Source organism: Manihot esculenta, chromosome 5 (assembly GCF_001659605.2).
Source record: "Manihot esculenta cultivar AM560-2 chromosome 5, M.esculenta_v8, whole genome shotgun sequence".
Classification (NCBI taxonomy): Eukaryota; Viridiplantae; Streptophyta; class Magnoliopsida; order Malpighiales; family Euphorbiaceae; genus Manihot; species Manihot esculenta.
The window spans coordinates 25,148,682-25,163,559 of record NC_035165.2 but is presented as its reverse complement, the minus strand read 5'-3'; the positions used below and the strand labels follow the sequence as shown (position 1 = coordinate 25,163,559).

The 14,878-nt window shown below is 26.8% G+C and overlaps 2 protein-coding genes across 2 annotated transcripts; one reads left to right on the top strand and one right to left on the bottom strand.

Annotated features, from left to right (window-relative positions):
• Positions 1-1,893: 1,893 nt before the first annotated feature.
• On the bottom strand, positions 1,894-5,061 carry LOC110616237 (probable diphthine methyl ester synthase). The gene is made up of 6 exons (XM_021758597.2): positions 4,682-5,061; positions 4,455-4,579; positions 4,087-4,316; positions 3,959-3,998; positions 3,757-3,848; positions 1,894-2,644 (listed from the first exon to the last, which is right to left on the bottom strand). The coding sequence occupies exons 1-6, from the start codon at positions 4,829-4,831 to the stop codon at positions 2,424-2,426; spliced, it is 858 nt and encodes a 285-aa protein (XP_021614289.1). The 5' UTR covers positions 4,832-5,061; the 3' UTR covers positions 1,894-2,423.
• Positions 5,062-11,777: 6,716 nt separating this feature from the next.
• On the top strand, positions 11,778-14,005 carry LOC122723660 (putative HVA22-like protein g). Its single transcript, XM_043956579.1, has 7 exons — positions 11,778-11,795; positions 12,121-12,161; positions 12,254-12,352; positions 12,437-12,493; positions 12,581-12,644; positions 12,735-12,944; positions 13,408-14,005. Exons 2-7 carry the CDS (start codon positions 12,130-12,132, stop codon positions 13,741-13,743), a joined length of 798 nt encoding a protein of 265 aa, XP_043812514.1. The 5' UTR covers positions 11,778-11,795; positions 12,121-12,129; the 3' UTR covers positions 13,744-14,005.
• Positions 14,006-14,878: the final 873 nt, after the last annotated feature.

Sequence of the window (14,878 nt, the reverse complement as noted above, 5' to 3'; positions counted from 1 at the left end):
GTCAAGGGAGACCTTTTGCCCTTTTTTAATCCCCAGAGGTGTAAACATCATCTTTAGTTGGGCTTTTTACCTTTTCATGTTGAAAAAAAAAAAAAAATCTAAAATCTGGGTCTAGAAAAAAAAAATTTTCCAAGGTAAAAGCCGACTCTACCGACTTTAAATGTGCTATAAAACTTATCGTAGAATGCATTAAGAAATAATAATTTAAAAAAAAGCACTTTTACAAGTGCAGTGCGGTAATGTACTGGCACAATTTAAAATGCGGAATTCCAAATTTTAAAATTTAATTTTTATTTAATTAATTATTATATTATATTTTATTAATTTAATTTATTTAATTATATATTAAATTTATATGAATATAATTATAAAAATTATATTAATATTATTATAAATATTAATTATTTGAAATTATTTATAATATAATATTATATTTATTTTATTAATTATATATTAAATTTAAATAAATATAATTATAAAAATTATATTAATATTAATATTAATTATTTTAAATTATTTATAATATAATATTATATTTATTTTATTAATTATATATTAAATTTATATAAATAGTTATAAAATTATATTACTATTATTATAAATATTAATTATTTTAATTTATTTATAATATTACTTTTTTTTAACGGGTTTATAATATAACATTATATTTTTTATATTTATTATTCTGTATTTTAAAATTTAATTTTTATTTAATTAATTATATTATATTTTATTAATTTAATTATATATTAAATTTATATAAATATAATTATAAAAGATATATTAATATTAATTATTTTAAATTATTTATAAAATAATATAATATTTATTTTATTAATTATATATTAAATTTATATAAATATAGTTACAAAATTATATTAATATTATTATAAATATTAATTATTTTATTTATAAATTATTTTAATTTATTTATAATATAACATTATATCATTAATATTTATTATTTTATTTTATTGTTTTTATTACAATTAATTTATAAATATTTAATTTTTGAAACAATAACAGCTTTTAAATTTTTTTTTTTTAAATTTTAAAATAGTAAAAAGTCCAAATTTTTTTTAGGTATTGTTAGTTATATAATTTTTTAAAAATTTTATAATAATAAAAATAATAAAATAAAATGATAAATATGAAAATATAATGTTATATTATAAATAAAATAATATAATTAATATTTATAATAATATTAATATAATTTTTATAATTATATTCATATAAATTTAATATATAATTAAATAAATTAAATTAATATAATATAATATAATAATTAATTAAATAAAAATTAAATTTTAAAATGCGGAGTTCCAATTTTAAATTATGAAAAATGCGGTAATGTAATTTTTTTTTAAATTATTCTTTCTTACCGCATATCGCGGTAGAGTCCGCTTTCACCCTGATTTAGAAAAAAAGTTTTTCTAGATCCGGATTTTAAAAATTTTTGTTTTTTTCAACATGAAAAAGTAAAATGCCCTCTTTAGTTACCATGATCTTATCTTTAGCAAACAAGGCCTTTTAAATCAGGGTGTTTAATAATCCAGCAGGTTCGCAATACCACAAACTGGGTCTATACGAGCATGCAAATTGTGATTACGCATAGGCAATCAAAGTTTATAGTTGAAGTGATTTAAAACCTCATAACATTCATGATGCAGAGGTAAATTTGGACATTTCCTCGTAATTTTATGAACAAATTAAGTTGGGGTTCCCTTGATGTCAAATATGAACTATCTAAAAGCAATTAAATCAAGCACCCTTTTCTCTTTCTTATTAATTTATATTTTTTAATGTCCCAGTGAATCATGATCATCTCTCTCCGAAGCTTTTGAACCCCCAAGTCTTAACAAATCAGTATGGGAAGGAATTTCGATCGGAGACAGGCCAACAGTATCTCAAAGATTTCTTAATTAAAGTCTAAGCCACCTTTGAAAGAGTAAAGATAATGAATGTATTACAAACCCAACAAGATCTGATCCCTCATCCCAAGTGTCGCTACTCACTACCAGAAAAAACAGAGATAAGCCATACAAATAAATCTTTCAAGGTACAGTAGCTTCGATTGACAAGCATACCGACGTACAGACTCTCTCCAGCTATAAATTTTGAGGATAAATATATTTTTTTTTCTAAGTGCACATAGGATATTGAGTGAACGTTGCATTACGCCTGGAGTGGAGGAGTTGGCTTGGCTCCTCATGCAAGCGAAAAATGGATCTCCTCTTCCTGCACCAACTTTTCAACAGTAGTGGCCAAGTAGAAAATGCAAATGAGGTACTTAATCCTCTCTCCACCAACAAGTTGTAAATGCACCATGCACATTAAACACTAAGCTGAATTCCCGGGAAAATTTTCTTCTTCAACAAGACAAAAAATCAGACATAAAACATATTTCTCTTAGAGAAACATTATACACTTCCATCATCTTTTTGGTGTGGACTCCCTCCTTCGAGTTTGTAAACATCCAGCATTTCTTCTTCTAGGGGATGGGTCTTCCCCACAATTACAAGACAATGCAAGGGTGCTCCAAAATCAACTGCCAGCAGTTGCTTCATTGTTCCAGTAACTATCATTTGATCCTCACTTCCCAACCGAGCAAAGCCAACACATCTAGTATCTTCATTGTATGCTGCAAGGGAAGAATTGCAAACATGCCGTGGTTAGAAACTTATTTGCACGTCTTCATTTGGGGAAACAAATTGCTTTTAATTAAGAAGCTTAAAAGCCAAAATGTAGCACCTAAAGAAGGTTCAAAAGTTTAGCATCATCACAAAGTCTATCAGGGATAAGGAAAGTAGGCAGCCCTCTACGTGCATTTGATGCCTGGCAGAGTACAGGGACCTAAGATCTAAATGAAGAGCCTACCCATGTAAAACACTCTAATTGCATACTTCCCACCAGAAAGTAACTAATTTAGCAGAGCACGACATCCATAAACAAAGAATTATGAGATTCTATTATTCTTGATCCTCTATTATTTGAACAAAGGAATGTAATTCAAAAATGGATAGCTTTTATCATGCCAAAGTTGGTAGATACACAGATACGGAAAGCTCATTTCTATTTAAAGATTTGAGTCAATAGCCAAAAACACGCAAGAAAGAGTTGCTCAAAGGTTAAAAAGCATAAGTTGAGGCTAGGAAGATAGTATAATAGCCTAATAGGTTATAGAGAACAATATAATAGCTAACATCGAACATACTTTTTGTTGGAGGATAGCAAGTGCAGTCATTATATATCAGGTCACGATCAATCCCACAAACCCTCTTCCGTAAGATTACCTTTCATTTTATAGTGGTTGATTATACAGCTGCAACCAACTCAATTGATACGACAATTTAGTGGACACTATAAAAGTAGAAGTGGTAAACATCAATCTATTTTAGTAAGATGGTTTTTCCCCTTTTCCCCTTTATCTGCAAGGCATGGGGTTGTTTCTAACGGTCACAGCTAATTGAATTTAATTGTTCCATAAACTGATGCCTCATATATAGACAAAACTGCCACAGCTTCTGCAACACTAAAAAATAGAAATAAGAACAGAAATAGGATCAGCAAGCTTAGGGGAAAGGAAAAAAGAAAGAAGGTCACAATTGTCAAATAAAGAGCTAAAGATTTAGCTTATTTAAAACAAAACACGTGGAGGTTACAGATTGTTGTTCCATGCAAAAATAGAAAGAATGCACAAAATACGTTGCAACATGAATGTGTAAAGATAGCAAAACACTTGTTGAGTCTCACCAGATTCCCCACGTCTTTCCTCAATCTCCAAGAGTTGCTCAATTGCAGTGTTTATAGTCATGTATCTAGGGGGTTCATACTTCTTCCTTCCTCTAAAAACAATTTGAAAGTGATGAGTTCATCAATAGTTATCTGTAATGGAGAAAAAATTTATCTCCAAGGTAAAACTTAAAGGCTTTGATCAATAACCTTTAACACACACCTGGACAAGGATTCCCAAGAAGGTTCCTTTACTCTTATATCTGTAATGGAGAAAAGCAGATATTTGATCACTAAGATATCACACAAAATAGGCAACAGCAAAGTAAATTCGTTAAATAACAGGCTCACCCAATAAACAAAGTGTATGCAATCCTAGTTCACGATTTCTTTTGATCTTTTCATAAAAGCTATCAGGTCTCCATGTATCAGTAAAAAAAGGGATGGAAACAGTCTCTCCATAGCGATATAACTGTAATCCACAAATCCCTACAGCATTCATCACAGAAGCATTGTGTACCACTTTGAAATCAATACCCAATTCCTTTGCTCGAACAACAAGATCTGTATGTGTTGTAGCTCTGCATTCCAAATCAAATTATCCAGAGAAGAACAACTTCAAAATCAGAGCACGTACAAATATTAAAAACTGCAGTCAAATTATGCAATCAAAACGGAACAGCAAACAAAAATATAGTAAAATTCAAGAGATTACATACCCAAAAGGATCTCCAACAACAAGGAAAGCCACATCAGATGTACGAGCTGATGACAATATATCGTCAGCCTTCTCTTCTACCATCTCTCTATCAGCAAAGGTAATTGGTTTCCCATATAAATTTTCCTTAAAAATCAAATTCAAAATCCACAAAGTAAATTTAGATATCAAAGGCATGAAACAATTATTAGATTATAAAAATAGAAACAGAGAGGTTCAAACAAGTACCAGAGTGGAAAGTCCATCAGTGGAGAGACCAAAAGAGAGGAGAGAAGTGTAAGCTTCCATGTACACCTTCTCACATTTCTTCACAGCTTCTAGGCCTCTTAATGTGATGTCCTTCTCATCTCCCAATCCTAGACCTATTATGTACAGCATCTCTTGCCTATCTGCTAAACCCTAGATACTCTGCAACAACGCCGAGAGCACAATATCTTCACTTCTCAGTTAAACTTGCCGCCGAATTCTTCCAAGCGTAAAATAGCTGAAACGCAATCGCTCAAACTGTTGTTTTGTTTCTTTCCCTCGGTAGCCGGTAGTTGACAACTACGTCACCGTTTCTGTATTTCTTCAAATCAAAAACCCTAATTTGCATATAAAGGCGACCTTCTTATTGGGCTTGTGAACGGATAATGCCATTGTTGAAAAATGGGCTATAATGGGCTGAAAGACTTGGACCGACCTCCAATGCTTTGCTCGCCTATCACCAAACCATCAAGGCAAGTCATAAGACGCAGGAAGAAAGCAAGGCCTTTCAGGGAAGTAGCCAAGTACAGTACATTGCAAGAATTAGAGGAAGCCTAGGAGACCTACACGAGGAAGTTTACATAATTACGTGAATCTTTCTCACTAACAGTTGTGTGGTCAGATGATCCACGTGAAATAGTATGGTGTCTTTGGTCCACATGATTACAGTAAAAGAGCTCAAACAAAATTCAAAATATGGTTTCGCAACCATTATCCATAACTAACAAGATGGGTTCTGGCAAGAGCTATCTGGATACAATTTTAATTATTTTTAAGCAATTACCTGAAAAATTCATAACCGTCAAATTTAGATTCAGATGAGAATTAAGAATCGAATTATAAAATTCGTGCGTCTCATTTTACTTACTCACACATATTATTAAGAAATACAATTTTTTTATTAATTTTTAATTATATTTATTTTAAATATATTAAATTTTATTAAATATTAAAAGGTTTTTAAAAAAAATTTAAAAATAAAATAAAATAAAATAAAATTATAATAATCAATTTATATATTATTATAATTTAAAAAAAATATTACTATAATTTAGAAAAATATCAATGATTTTGGGACAATTAAAATAAATAAATGAATAAAAATTATAAAATAAATAGAATATATATTTTAAAAAAATATATATTATAATTACATATTTTGATAAATATAAAATTATCATTTATCTAATTAGAAATATTTTTCAAATAACATATATGTATTATATTATAAATTATGAACTTTTAAAATTATATACAATCGGCCGCTCCTAATGCAGTGTTTACTGACTGATTTTAAATTAAATTGAATACCAGAGCAGGAAATTTAATTAATAATTATTGAAAGGATGAAAGGTTTTTTATATATAAATTCATGAGAATTCATCAATAATATAATTACTTAAATAAAATAACTAAAAAAATAGAAAAAAATAGCTCGTAAAAGAAAAATAACTAAAAAGATGTTATATATGCCTTTTATAGTAAAAATAAATAAAATTTTAAAATTTGAAAATATTAGATTTAATAAATTCTTTATAAATAATGAATGGAATGAAAATTTACTTATTTATATAAATTCACCAAATTTAGATTAAATTACAATTTATATACTTTATATATCCGAATCGCTAGAATGTAAAATTAAATAAAAAAAATTATAAATTTTAAATTAAGAATCATAATATTCGAATCAATAATATTAAAATTTAATTACATTTAAAATTTAATATTAAAATATTAAAAAATAAATTCAAATGGTAAGATTCTAAGAGTGGAAAAATTTATTACCAACACTGCGTTTAAAAAGACCCTCATGCTTGACAGACCAGCGGATATCGTCTTCAATTCTCATGCTTAAGCTTTTTAATTCCATCGGATTAAACAATAACTAACGAACAGAAAAAAAAAAAAAAAAAAAAAAAAAAAAAAAAAAAGCTTGATTTGATAATCATTTTCAACCAGATTTTTCATTAGTCATAGAAAATGACAAGCTAGCAGCTGGGCACATAGTTTTGATTTCACGCATGTAATAATGCCTACTATATCAACCGTTACTCCATCTTGAAAACTTATCCATAAATCAAATTGCACCGTTGAATTTTTTAATTTTTATTTTTTTAACAAAATCTCATAACTTTATGCAAAATTACTTAATTAACATCATTAATTTCGTAACTTGCTTAGAGCATTTCTTTTATTAAAAAACTTAACATTTTTGTATATAGTGAAATTAAGGTTGTGTTGTAAAATTTTTATTTTTTTAAAATTAAATACAGTTTTTTATTTTTATTATTTACTTTTTAAAAAATATTTGTATAAAAATTAAGTTTATAAATATATTTTTATATAAATAGTTGATAAATATATTTTTTTAAATATGATATTTAATAATAAAATAAAAATAAAATTTTTTTATAAATTGTAGCGCACAAAATGAATAATATATTATTTTTATAAAGTATATGAAATTATAATTTAAAAAACTATTAAAAACTTAAAAATTCAATCATTTCATTAATTTTAATCTAATTATTGAGAAAATTTTAACGTATCTTTAATTTTTGACTAATTAATTTATATTTTAATAAAATTAAGAGATTAATTGATAAATTTTTTATATTATAAAAATTAAATAGTAAAAACATTTAATATTTAAAATTAACAAATGATTAATTTATAAATTTTTTTAATATATTAGGAATATTTTAATATATTTTTTAAAATTAAAAAATTAATCAATAAATTTTCTTATATTATAAAAATTAAATAATAAATTATTTATTTATTTATATAGAGTATTTTAAAAACTAAAATTTATCATTATTTTACATAAATAAACATTAAACTTGTACATCATACAATAGTCATTAATGTCATGATTAAATAAAAAAGAAATATTTTTCTAAATTAAGTAGATTGAAATTGAAAAATATTTTATTAAAATACTTGTTAAGTGAATTAGGTTTAATAAATTAAACATTAAGAAAACATAAAATTACACCAATATCTTATAAATAGAAAAGGTTAAAAATTAGAATAAAAATTTAATTTTCTAATAAATAAAATTTTATTAATATTTTCTTATGATAATTATGAAATTTTATTTATAAACTATAAATTATAAAATTTTAGGTTGATTATATATATATATATTATTTTCACTTAAATGGAGTTAAAATTTTATTAGCTCTATCTTTTATTTTTAATCAATTTTTATGTAAATTAATTTAAAACGGAAAAAAGGTTTTTTAATATTTTTTTTAAATTAATTTCATCTCACATACTAAAAACATTAATTTTAATTTTTTTCAGTTTTATAAGTCGAAAATAGCTTTTTTATTTTAAAATTAATTTTTATACAAATCAATTTAAAAAGAAAAGAACTTTGGATTTTTTAAATTAAGGTCACATCACATCACATATCAAATCATTATTTTAATTTTTCAGTTCTATAACGCAAATATATTTTTTACTTTAAATGTTTTATAACAAAATAAACACTTAATTAAAATAATGCAAATGCAAAAGATTAAAAATAATACAAAAATATAATACATAATTTAGCTAATCTTTTATTATCCTCTCGATTATAAATAAAGTTAAAATAAAAATCATAAAAAATATAATTTAAAATATATTGAGTTTCATTATTAATGTTTTATAATATTATCATCTGTTTATAAAAAAATATAAATATATAATTGATTTACTTTATTTTTATATAAATTGAATTTTTTATAAAGGTCACATATCTTAAATTTTCGTACTCTTTTAATTACTTTAATAAATTTCATACTCCTGTAATTATTTTTATAAAATTTTAATTTGAATTAAATTCTAATATAAGTAGGACTTCTAATTGTTTTGTAAATTCGTATCCATAGAGATTCATGACAATTTCAACAAATAATGGGTTACAAATCAATGAGTAGTTTGATTGATGGAAAATTATTACATGAATTTCGGTGAACAATTTAATTTATATATTTACCCAATTGAAACTTAGAATGTAGAGAAAAAGAGAGAATGACAGCGGGAGAAAGAAGGGGCACGATCGGTGAAGAATTTGATTCATTTACTTTAGTTTTCTACTTAGGATTCGTCTCGCTTTGTGGCCGTGGGTTTGAAGTTTTTTCTTTTGGATTTTTTAGTTTAGGTTCTCCTGCCTTTGAGCAGGGGAGGTTTCTTCTTATTTCTTCATTTTTTTATTTTTTTATTTTTATTTTAATTTTAAATCATTAATTTTTTTATTTTCTATCATCAAAAAAGACTTATTTTATAGTTTTTATTTCTATTGTTTGATTATTTTTTTTGTTTTAAATTTCAGTGTTAGAGTCGGTGAGAGAGCTTTTACTAAACGTGTTCAGAGGAATTCAGCTTTCGTTCTTAGTGAGAATGATCTACTCTTGTATGATGTCGATAACTCAGGGCCGCACTATTACGTTCGTTAGCTTTTACTTTCGTCGATCTTTTTTTACTAAACTCTACGATGTCTCTTCTTTCGGTTTGCCGATTGTACTTTCACCTTTAATCACTTTTCTCTTTGCATATTTATTTATGTGCTTATTTTATATGTCTTTACTCTTCATCTTCAATCTCGAATTTATGTTTTGCTCGTCGTCAGTACCTATAATGAATGGCGATACTGTGTGAGGAGCGGTAGTAACAATGTGATTCTCTTTAATTTTTAGTATTTGATTTTTCCTATTTAATTATGATGTTTTGTTTGTTTGACACTATCAATTTGATTGATTTTTGTTATTCTGATTCGATTTTTCTTGATTTGGTTGGATTTACTTTCATCTTGATTTGTTTTATATCTTATTGAGTTTCGTATCTTGGGACTTTGACGTTTTTATGTAGCCTTTCTCTATATTTATGCTCATTTAAATCTTAATAATGCAAGTTTACTGTATGGTAAAAGAAAAATTAAATATTAGAATAATATATTAATTATGATAATATATTAATATAATCATACTGTATTTTTGTCTACCTCCACCTTTATAAGTGGTATTGAATTTTGAGTATTATTCTTTATTTATTGAGAGATTTATTTTTGTTTGAAATTTAAAGTTTCACGAAAATTAAATTTAATTCATTTATTTTCAAACATTAATTTTATTGTTTGAACTCAATTTTGGTTTTTATTATTGTCTGATTTGCTTCTAGTTTTAATTCGAATTTCAATTTACAGTTTTAAATCAATTTCAATTTTCTATTTAAAATTTAATTTTTAATTTTAGTTAAACCTGATTTTAATTTTAATTTTAACTTTAACTTTAATTTTTTTTTAAAAAAATGATTTAACTCGATTCCACTTCCCACCCTAAAATCCCTATTATATACTTTATTACATTATCCTTTGCATAAATATATATTAAAAGAAAAAGGATAAGTGAGAAAAAGAAGGTTATGCTGTTTAGCATTTTCCACGTGTGACTCAAAAGCAAAATAATACAAATTATTAAAATAATTAAAATAAATTAATTGTGTCTAACTTTGAAAAAAAAAAAATAGTCATGTCTAATTATAGGTGGCATTATTTAATGGGACACAGAGCTAGTAAGTTCTAAAATGATAATTAATATTGTAGAAATTTCATTTGACGGTTTAGAAAAAAATTATATTTGAAAAAAAAATTTCCTATAAAATATTTTCTAAATAATATTTTATTTTTTAATTTTAATTTAAATATAAAATATATTAATAAATTTATATAAAAGTACTAATATAATTTTCAAAATATAAAAAATACTTTAGAAGAAATTTCTTTCCTTAAATAATTTAGGGTGTGTTTACTTCTTGAAAATATTTTTATATTGTATATTTTTTAAGAAAATTATAACTTTTAATTTTATAAAATAAGAAAAAATATGAGAAATATCATGTTAATAATAAAAAATCGTTTTCAAATTTAAAATAATAAAAATACTAATAATTTTCATAATTAAAAAGTAAATTATTTAACTTATTTTAAAAGTTAATTAGTTTTATTTTTACATTTTTTATATGTACTCATAATTTATTTTCTAATAATATAACTAATTTTAAATAATTTTAAAATAATTATTTAATTTTAACTATAAAAAATTATAATTTTTTTATGAAAGAGTTATTGTTTTCTGTTTTGAAAATAACAAGAAAACAAATTTTTTATTATAAAGAAAAATTATGGAAAATATTTTAAAATTGTTTTATAAACCATAGTTAAATATTGGAAAACTGGCTAGTTTTTCAATTTTTTTTAAAATTTAACATGTGAATACAAAACTCTGTTTTCCAATTTCGTTGAAATTTTTTTATAAAATTGCTCTAGTTTTCTATAAGTGAACAAGCCCTTAATATTTGTTTTTATCATAAAAATTAATTTTTATTAATTAATTTTTTTGATTGTTTTAAATATCAGTAAATATAAAAAATAATTTTTTGAAAATATCTAAATTTCCTCTTAAAATAATAAATTATTTTTTTTAAATAATTTAATTTTTTTATAAAATAAACATTTTTTATTAACTAATTTTTTATATATATTTTAAATACTAAAAAATATAAAAATATTTTTCTAAAAATATTTTCATGAATTACATTCTTCTTATTTATGTTATTTATGATAAATTATTAAATAATTAAAATATATTAGTGGTGCCTTATTAGAGGTGGCACCATCTAAATGAAACAAAATAAATTCAAATTAAAAATAAAATTTAATTAATTTTATTGAAATAAAATAATTCCATTATAAAATCAAAAACCAATCAAATTTAAACTGAGATAAAATTATATTTAGTCGCTGATTGATTAATTTTAAGTTAAAATTAAAATTTATTTTTCTTTTTTTAAATAAAGTTTTAAAATATTTTTATTAGAAATCTGATCATAATCAAATCAATCTTATACCATGTTTATTTCGATTCCATTTTTTATAATTTTTGAAATTTAATTGAATTTCATGTTTTATATAATTGATTAATTATTAGAATTCTATATAATAATCACCATCAGGTGCTAATGCGTCTCATTTTTCTGTATTTATCTTTTCTATACTGAAATTGATTGGAACCTTGCGTAGTGTTCAAAATTTTTCCGCTATTAGGTAGTTCATGGCATTCTTATTCTTCTACTTGACAGTAATTAGTTCTGTTTTTGTTATTTTAGACCTAATTGTTAAGGTTTTGATGTGGTAGTTTGTTTATTTAGTTTAATTTGTGTTTGATTAAATGCGACAATGATCAAGTGTGGTTTTAGATTCTTGTAGCAGTTTGCTAGATTATTGGCCTTTTTGTTCCTTTAATGTCATTTGTGTTTGATTAAATGCGTCAGTGCTCGAGTGTGGTTTGCTAGATTATTCAGCCTGGTTTCAGCTGGGGTGAGTTTTTAAAAGATTTGGTGGTTATTAACATCAACTTTTTCTTTTTTAGGTATACAAAATGATTGGATCATTTTTTACAAGAGGACTTGTGTATGTTAACAATGACCCAGTTCTATCTTTCATTTGAATTTAAAGATTTTTTTTTTTTGGGTCTAAATTAAAGTTATGCTGATTATTGGCAGGATGGTTTTTGGCTATGCTTATCCTGCTTATGAATGCTACAAGACGATTGAAAAGAATAAGCCACAAATTGAGCATCTTCGATTTTGGTGCCAATACTGGTGAATTTTATGTCATTTGTTCCTGTTGAAATGTGCTGTAAGTTTTGGTGCTAGAATCGTTTTTTAAAATTATTTGGGTTGCAGGATTTTGGTGGCCGTGTTGACGGTTTGCGAGAGAATTGCAGATGTTTTTATTTCATGGTAAGGAATCTTAGTTAGGAATGCAGATGAAATATTTGTGAGAGGTTCTATATGAACATTCTGTTTTCTTATATTGCTTTCTTGAAGGCTTCCATTTTACAATGAAGCTAAGCTGGCTTTTTTCATCTACTTGTGGTACCCTAAGACTCAGGTATATATTTTACTGGGGAGCTAATAAAGCTGAATGTTATGTAGTTGGGTGATCTTCGTTGTGATTAATCCTGTTCTTTCATTTTTCCAGGGAACTACGTATGTGTATGATTCCTACTTTAGACCGTGTATTGCAAAGTATGAGAATGACATTGATCGCCTGTTGTTGGAACTAAGAACTAGACCTGGAGATATGGCAATTTTATACTGGCGATGGGCTGCAAGTTATGGTCAGACAAGAGTTTTGGAGATTTTCCAGCATGTTTCTTCACACTCAACTCCCAGTTCTCGTTCTGCTCAGGTAGTATAACAAAAATACTACTATTATTTTGTTATTATTTATTAAAAAAGCACCTAAGCTAAGCAAAATGGACCTGCCTTGCATTTTCATCGTCACACTCTCTTAAGCTGAAAATTTGATTCTTCACTTTTACATATCATATTCTGGTCGGAGATTCAATCGCTTCCCCTCCCCTTCATCTGTAGGATGTAGTTGTTAGACGAGTTATATCTTTTACCATTTGCATCATAAAATTGAATTTTTACATTTATTGGTTTGATTACTTCTCTTTGAAGTTTGACATTAAGCCCTGTATCACTTGATGAATTTTTTCCTTGCATGGTTTATCATACTACTGGTAACAAATGTGGAATTGAATTCAAATACTAATAATCCTTTAGAATCTGTAATGGTGGCTGTGAAGGTGCAATTCACATGATGCTACCATATTTGTTTTTAATTCCTGCGACTATTGAAATTACAGCTGCAGCGCCGAGATGCAAGGACCCACCAACCAGTTGCTGCTCCAAATCGTCAACCTTCTAAAATTAGCCGTCAATCAGCTGCAACACAACCAGAGAGTGAAGGACCTCTATCCCCCACTTCTAGCTCATCTTCGAGCCAATCCCAAATGGAGGTAGCAGAAGATGTGGCTCCTTCACAAGTACGAGAAGCAACTCCTCTTGCAACGAATGACGATACAAACTCTCCCACAAACGAGGCTGACGTGGATGAAGCCATCCTGGTTACTCCTGCCAAGTTGAGGAAAAGTTTAAAAGACCAGTTTGAAACCTCTTCCACTTTTAGCTTACAGAACTAGACGTTAATCGGGGCGTGGGGGAGAATATCCGATCATTGTTGTTGACGTTCATGTAAATTTGTCGTCTTCCTGTTTTCTCATTTCATATGTTGCTTTATTTTTCAAAACTGAATTGGCAGATGAAGTTGATAAATGATAAAAGTGAAGATATTGAAATATAAAGCTCGAAGGGTGCTTTTGGTGTTGGGAGCTACTTGGTGTTTGAATATATCAAATTTGTAATGCGGCTAGAAGATGAATTCAACTGTTATCTTCTACTTGCATTGTGTATTAGCAATAAATACTGAAAAAGGTTTCACAAAAATATTATTAATTATTTTACAAAAGTTATTTATAAGAAAAAAATTAATAATATGAGATCCAGAAAATAAAGGTTTACAAAGGGTTTGTAAGTTTAGTCCGAGAGGAGAATGTTGCTCCTCTTTTATCCTTTTCTTTTGTCTGCTAGTGACGCATAATGGCCTTACCCCTATTGGGCCACCTGTCTCTGTCACACAGATATAGACGTACGAAAGCGTCAGACGTCTGCGCCACGCTAAACGGCCATTTAATCCCTCTCGGACGCGCGTGTGAACAGATCACGCTGGACGGATGGATTGGTTATCCCTCTCCTACTTGGCCTCAGGACTGGACTAGATGTGGAAGGGTTGAGGCCCATGGGAGGCCCGATTTCGAGGCCGGATGGTCTAGGCCGGCTCACTGAATAGGCTTCTCGACCTTTGGTCTGGGACTGTCATCGTGGGCCTGGCCTCATATGGGGGAGATGAAGCCTAGTGGTCATCAATTGCCCCTTTACTTTCTCATCAGTTATTACATGAATGATGAGGGAGTAAATTTCGAGATTCATTATGACCGCGCCGCCCAAGGACAGTTTTTCTTAAAATACCTCCTCTTCGCATTACTGTTTCAAATTTCGAATTCTCTCAGTCTTCTCAAAACTTTCACTCTTCTCTGCTCTCTGCGCGCATTGCTAGCTCCGTCCTTCTGCCCTCTTCGTTTTCAAGGTACGCTCTTCATTCCTCCATGGATAGCCCCAAGCTCTCTAATGTCATTAACCTAGAGTCTGTCATCATCTCTTCCACTCTAAAAAATTTCTTTTCCTGGGAGTATTTAGATACCCCTCTTTTCCATATCC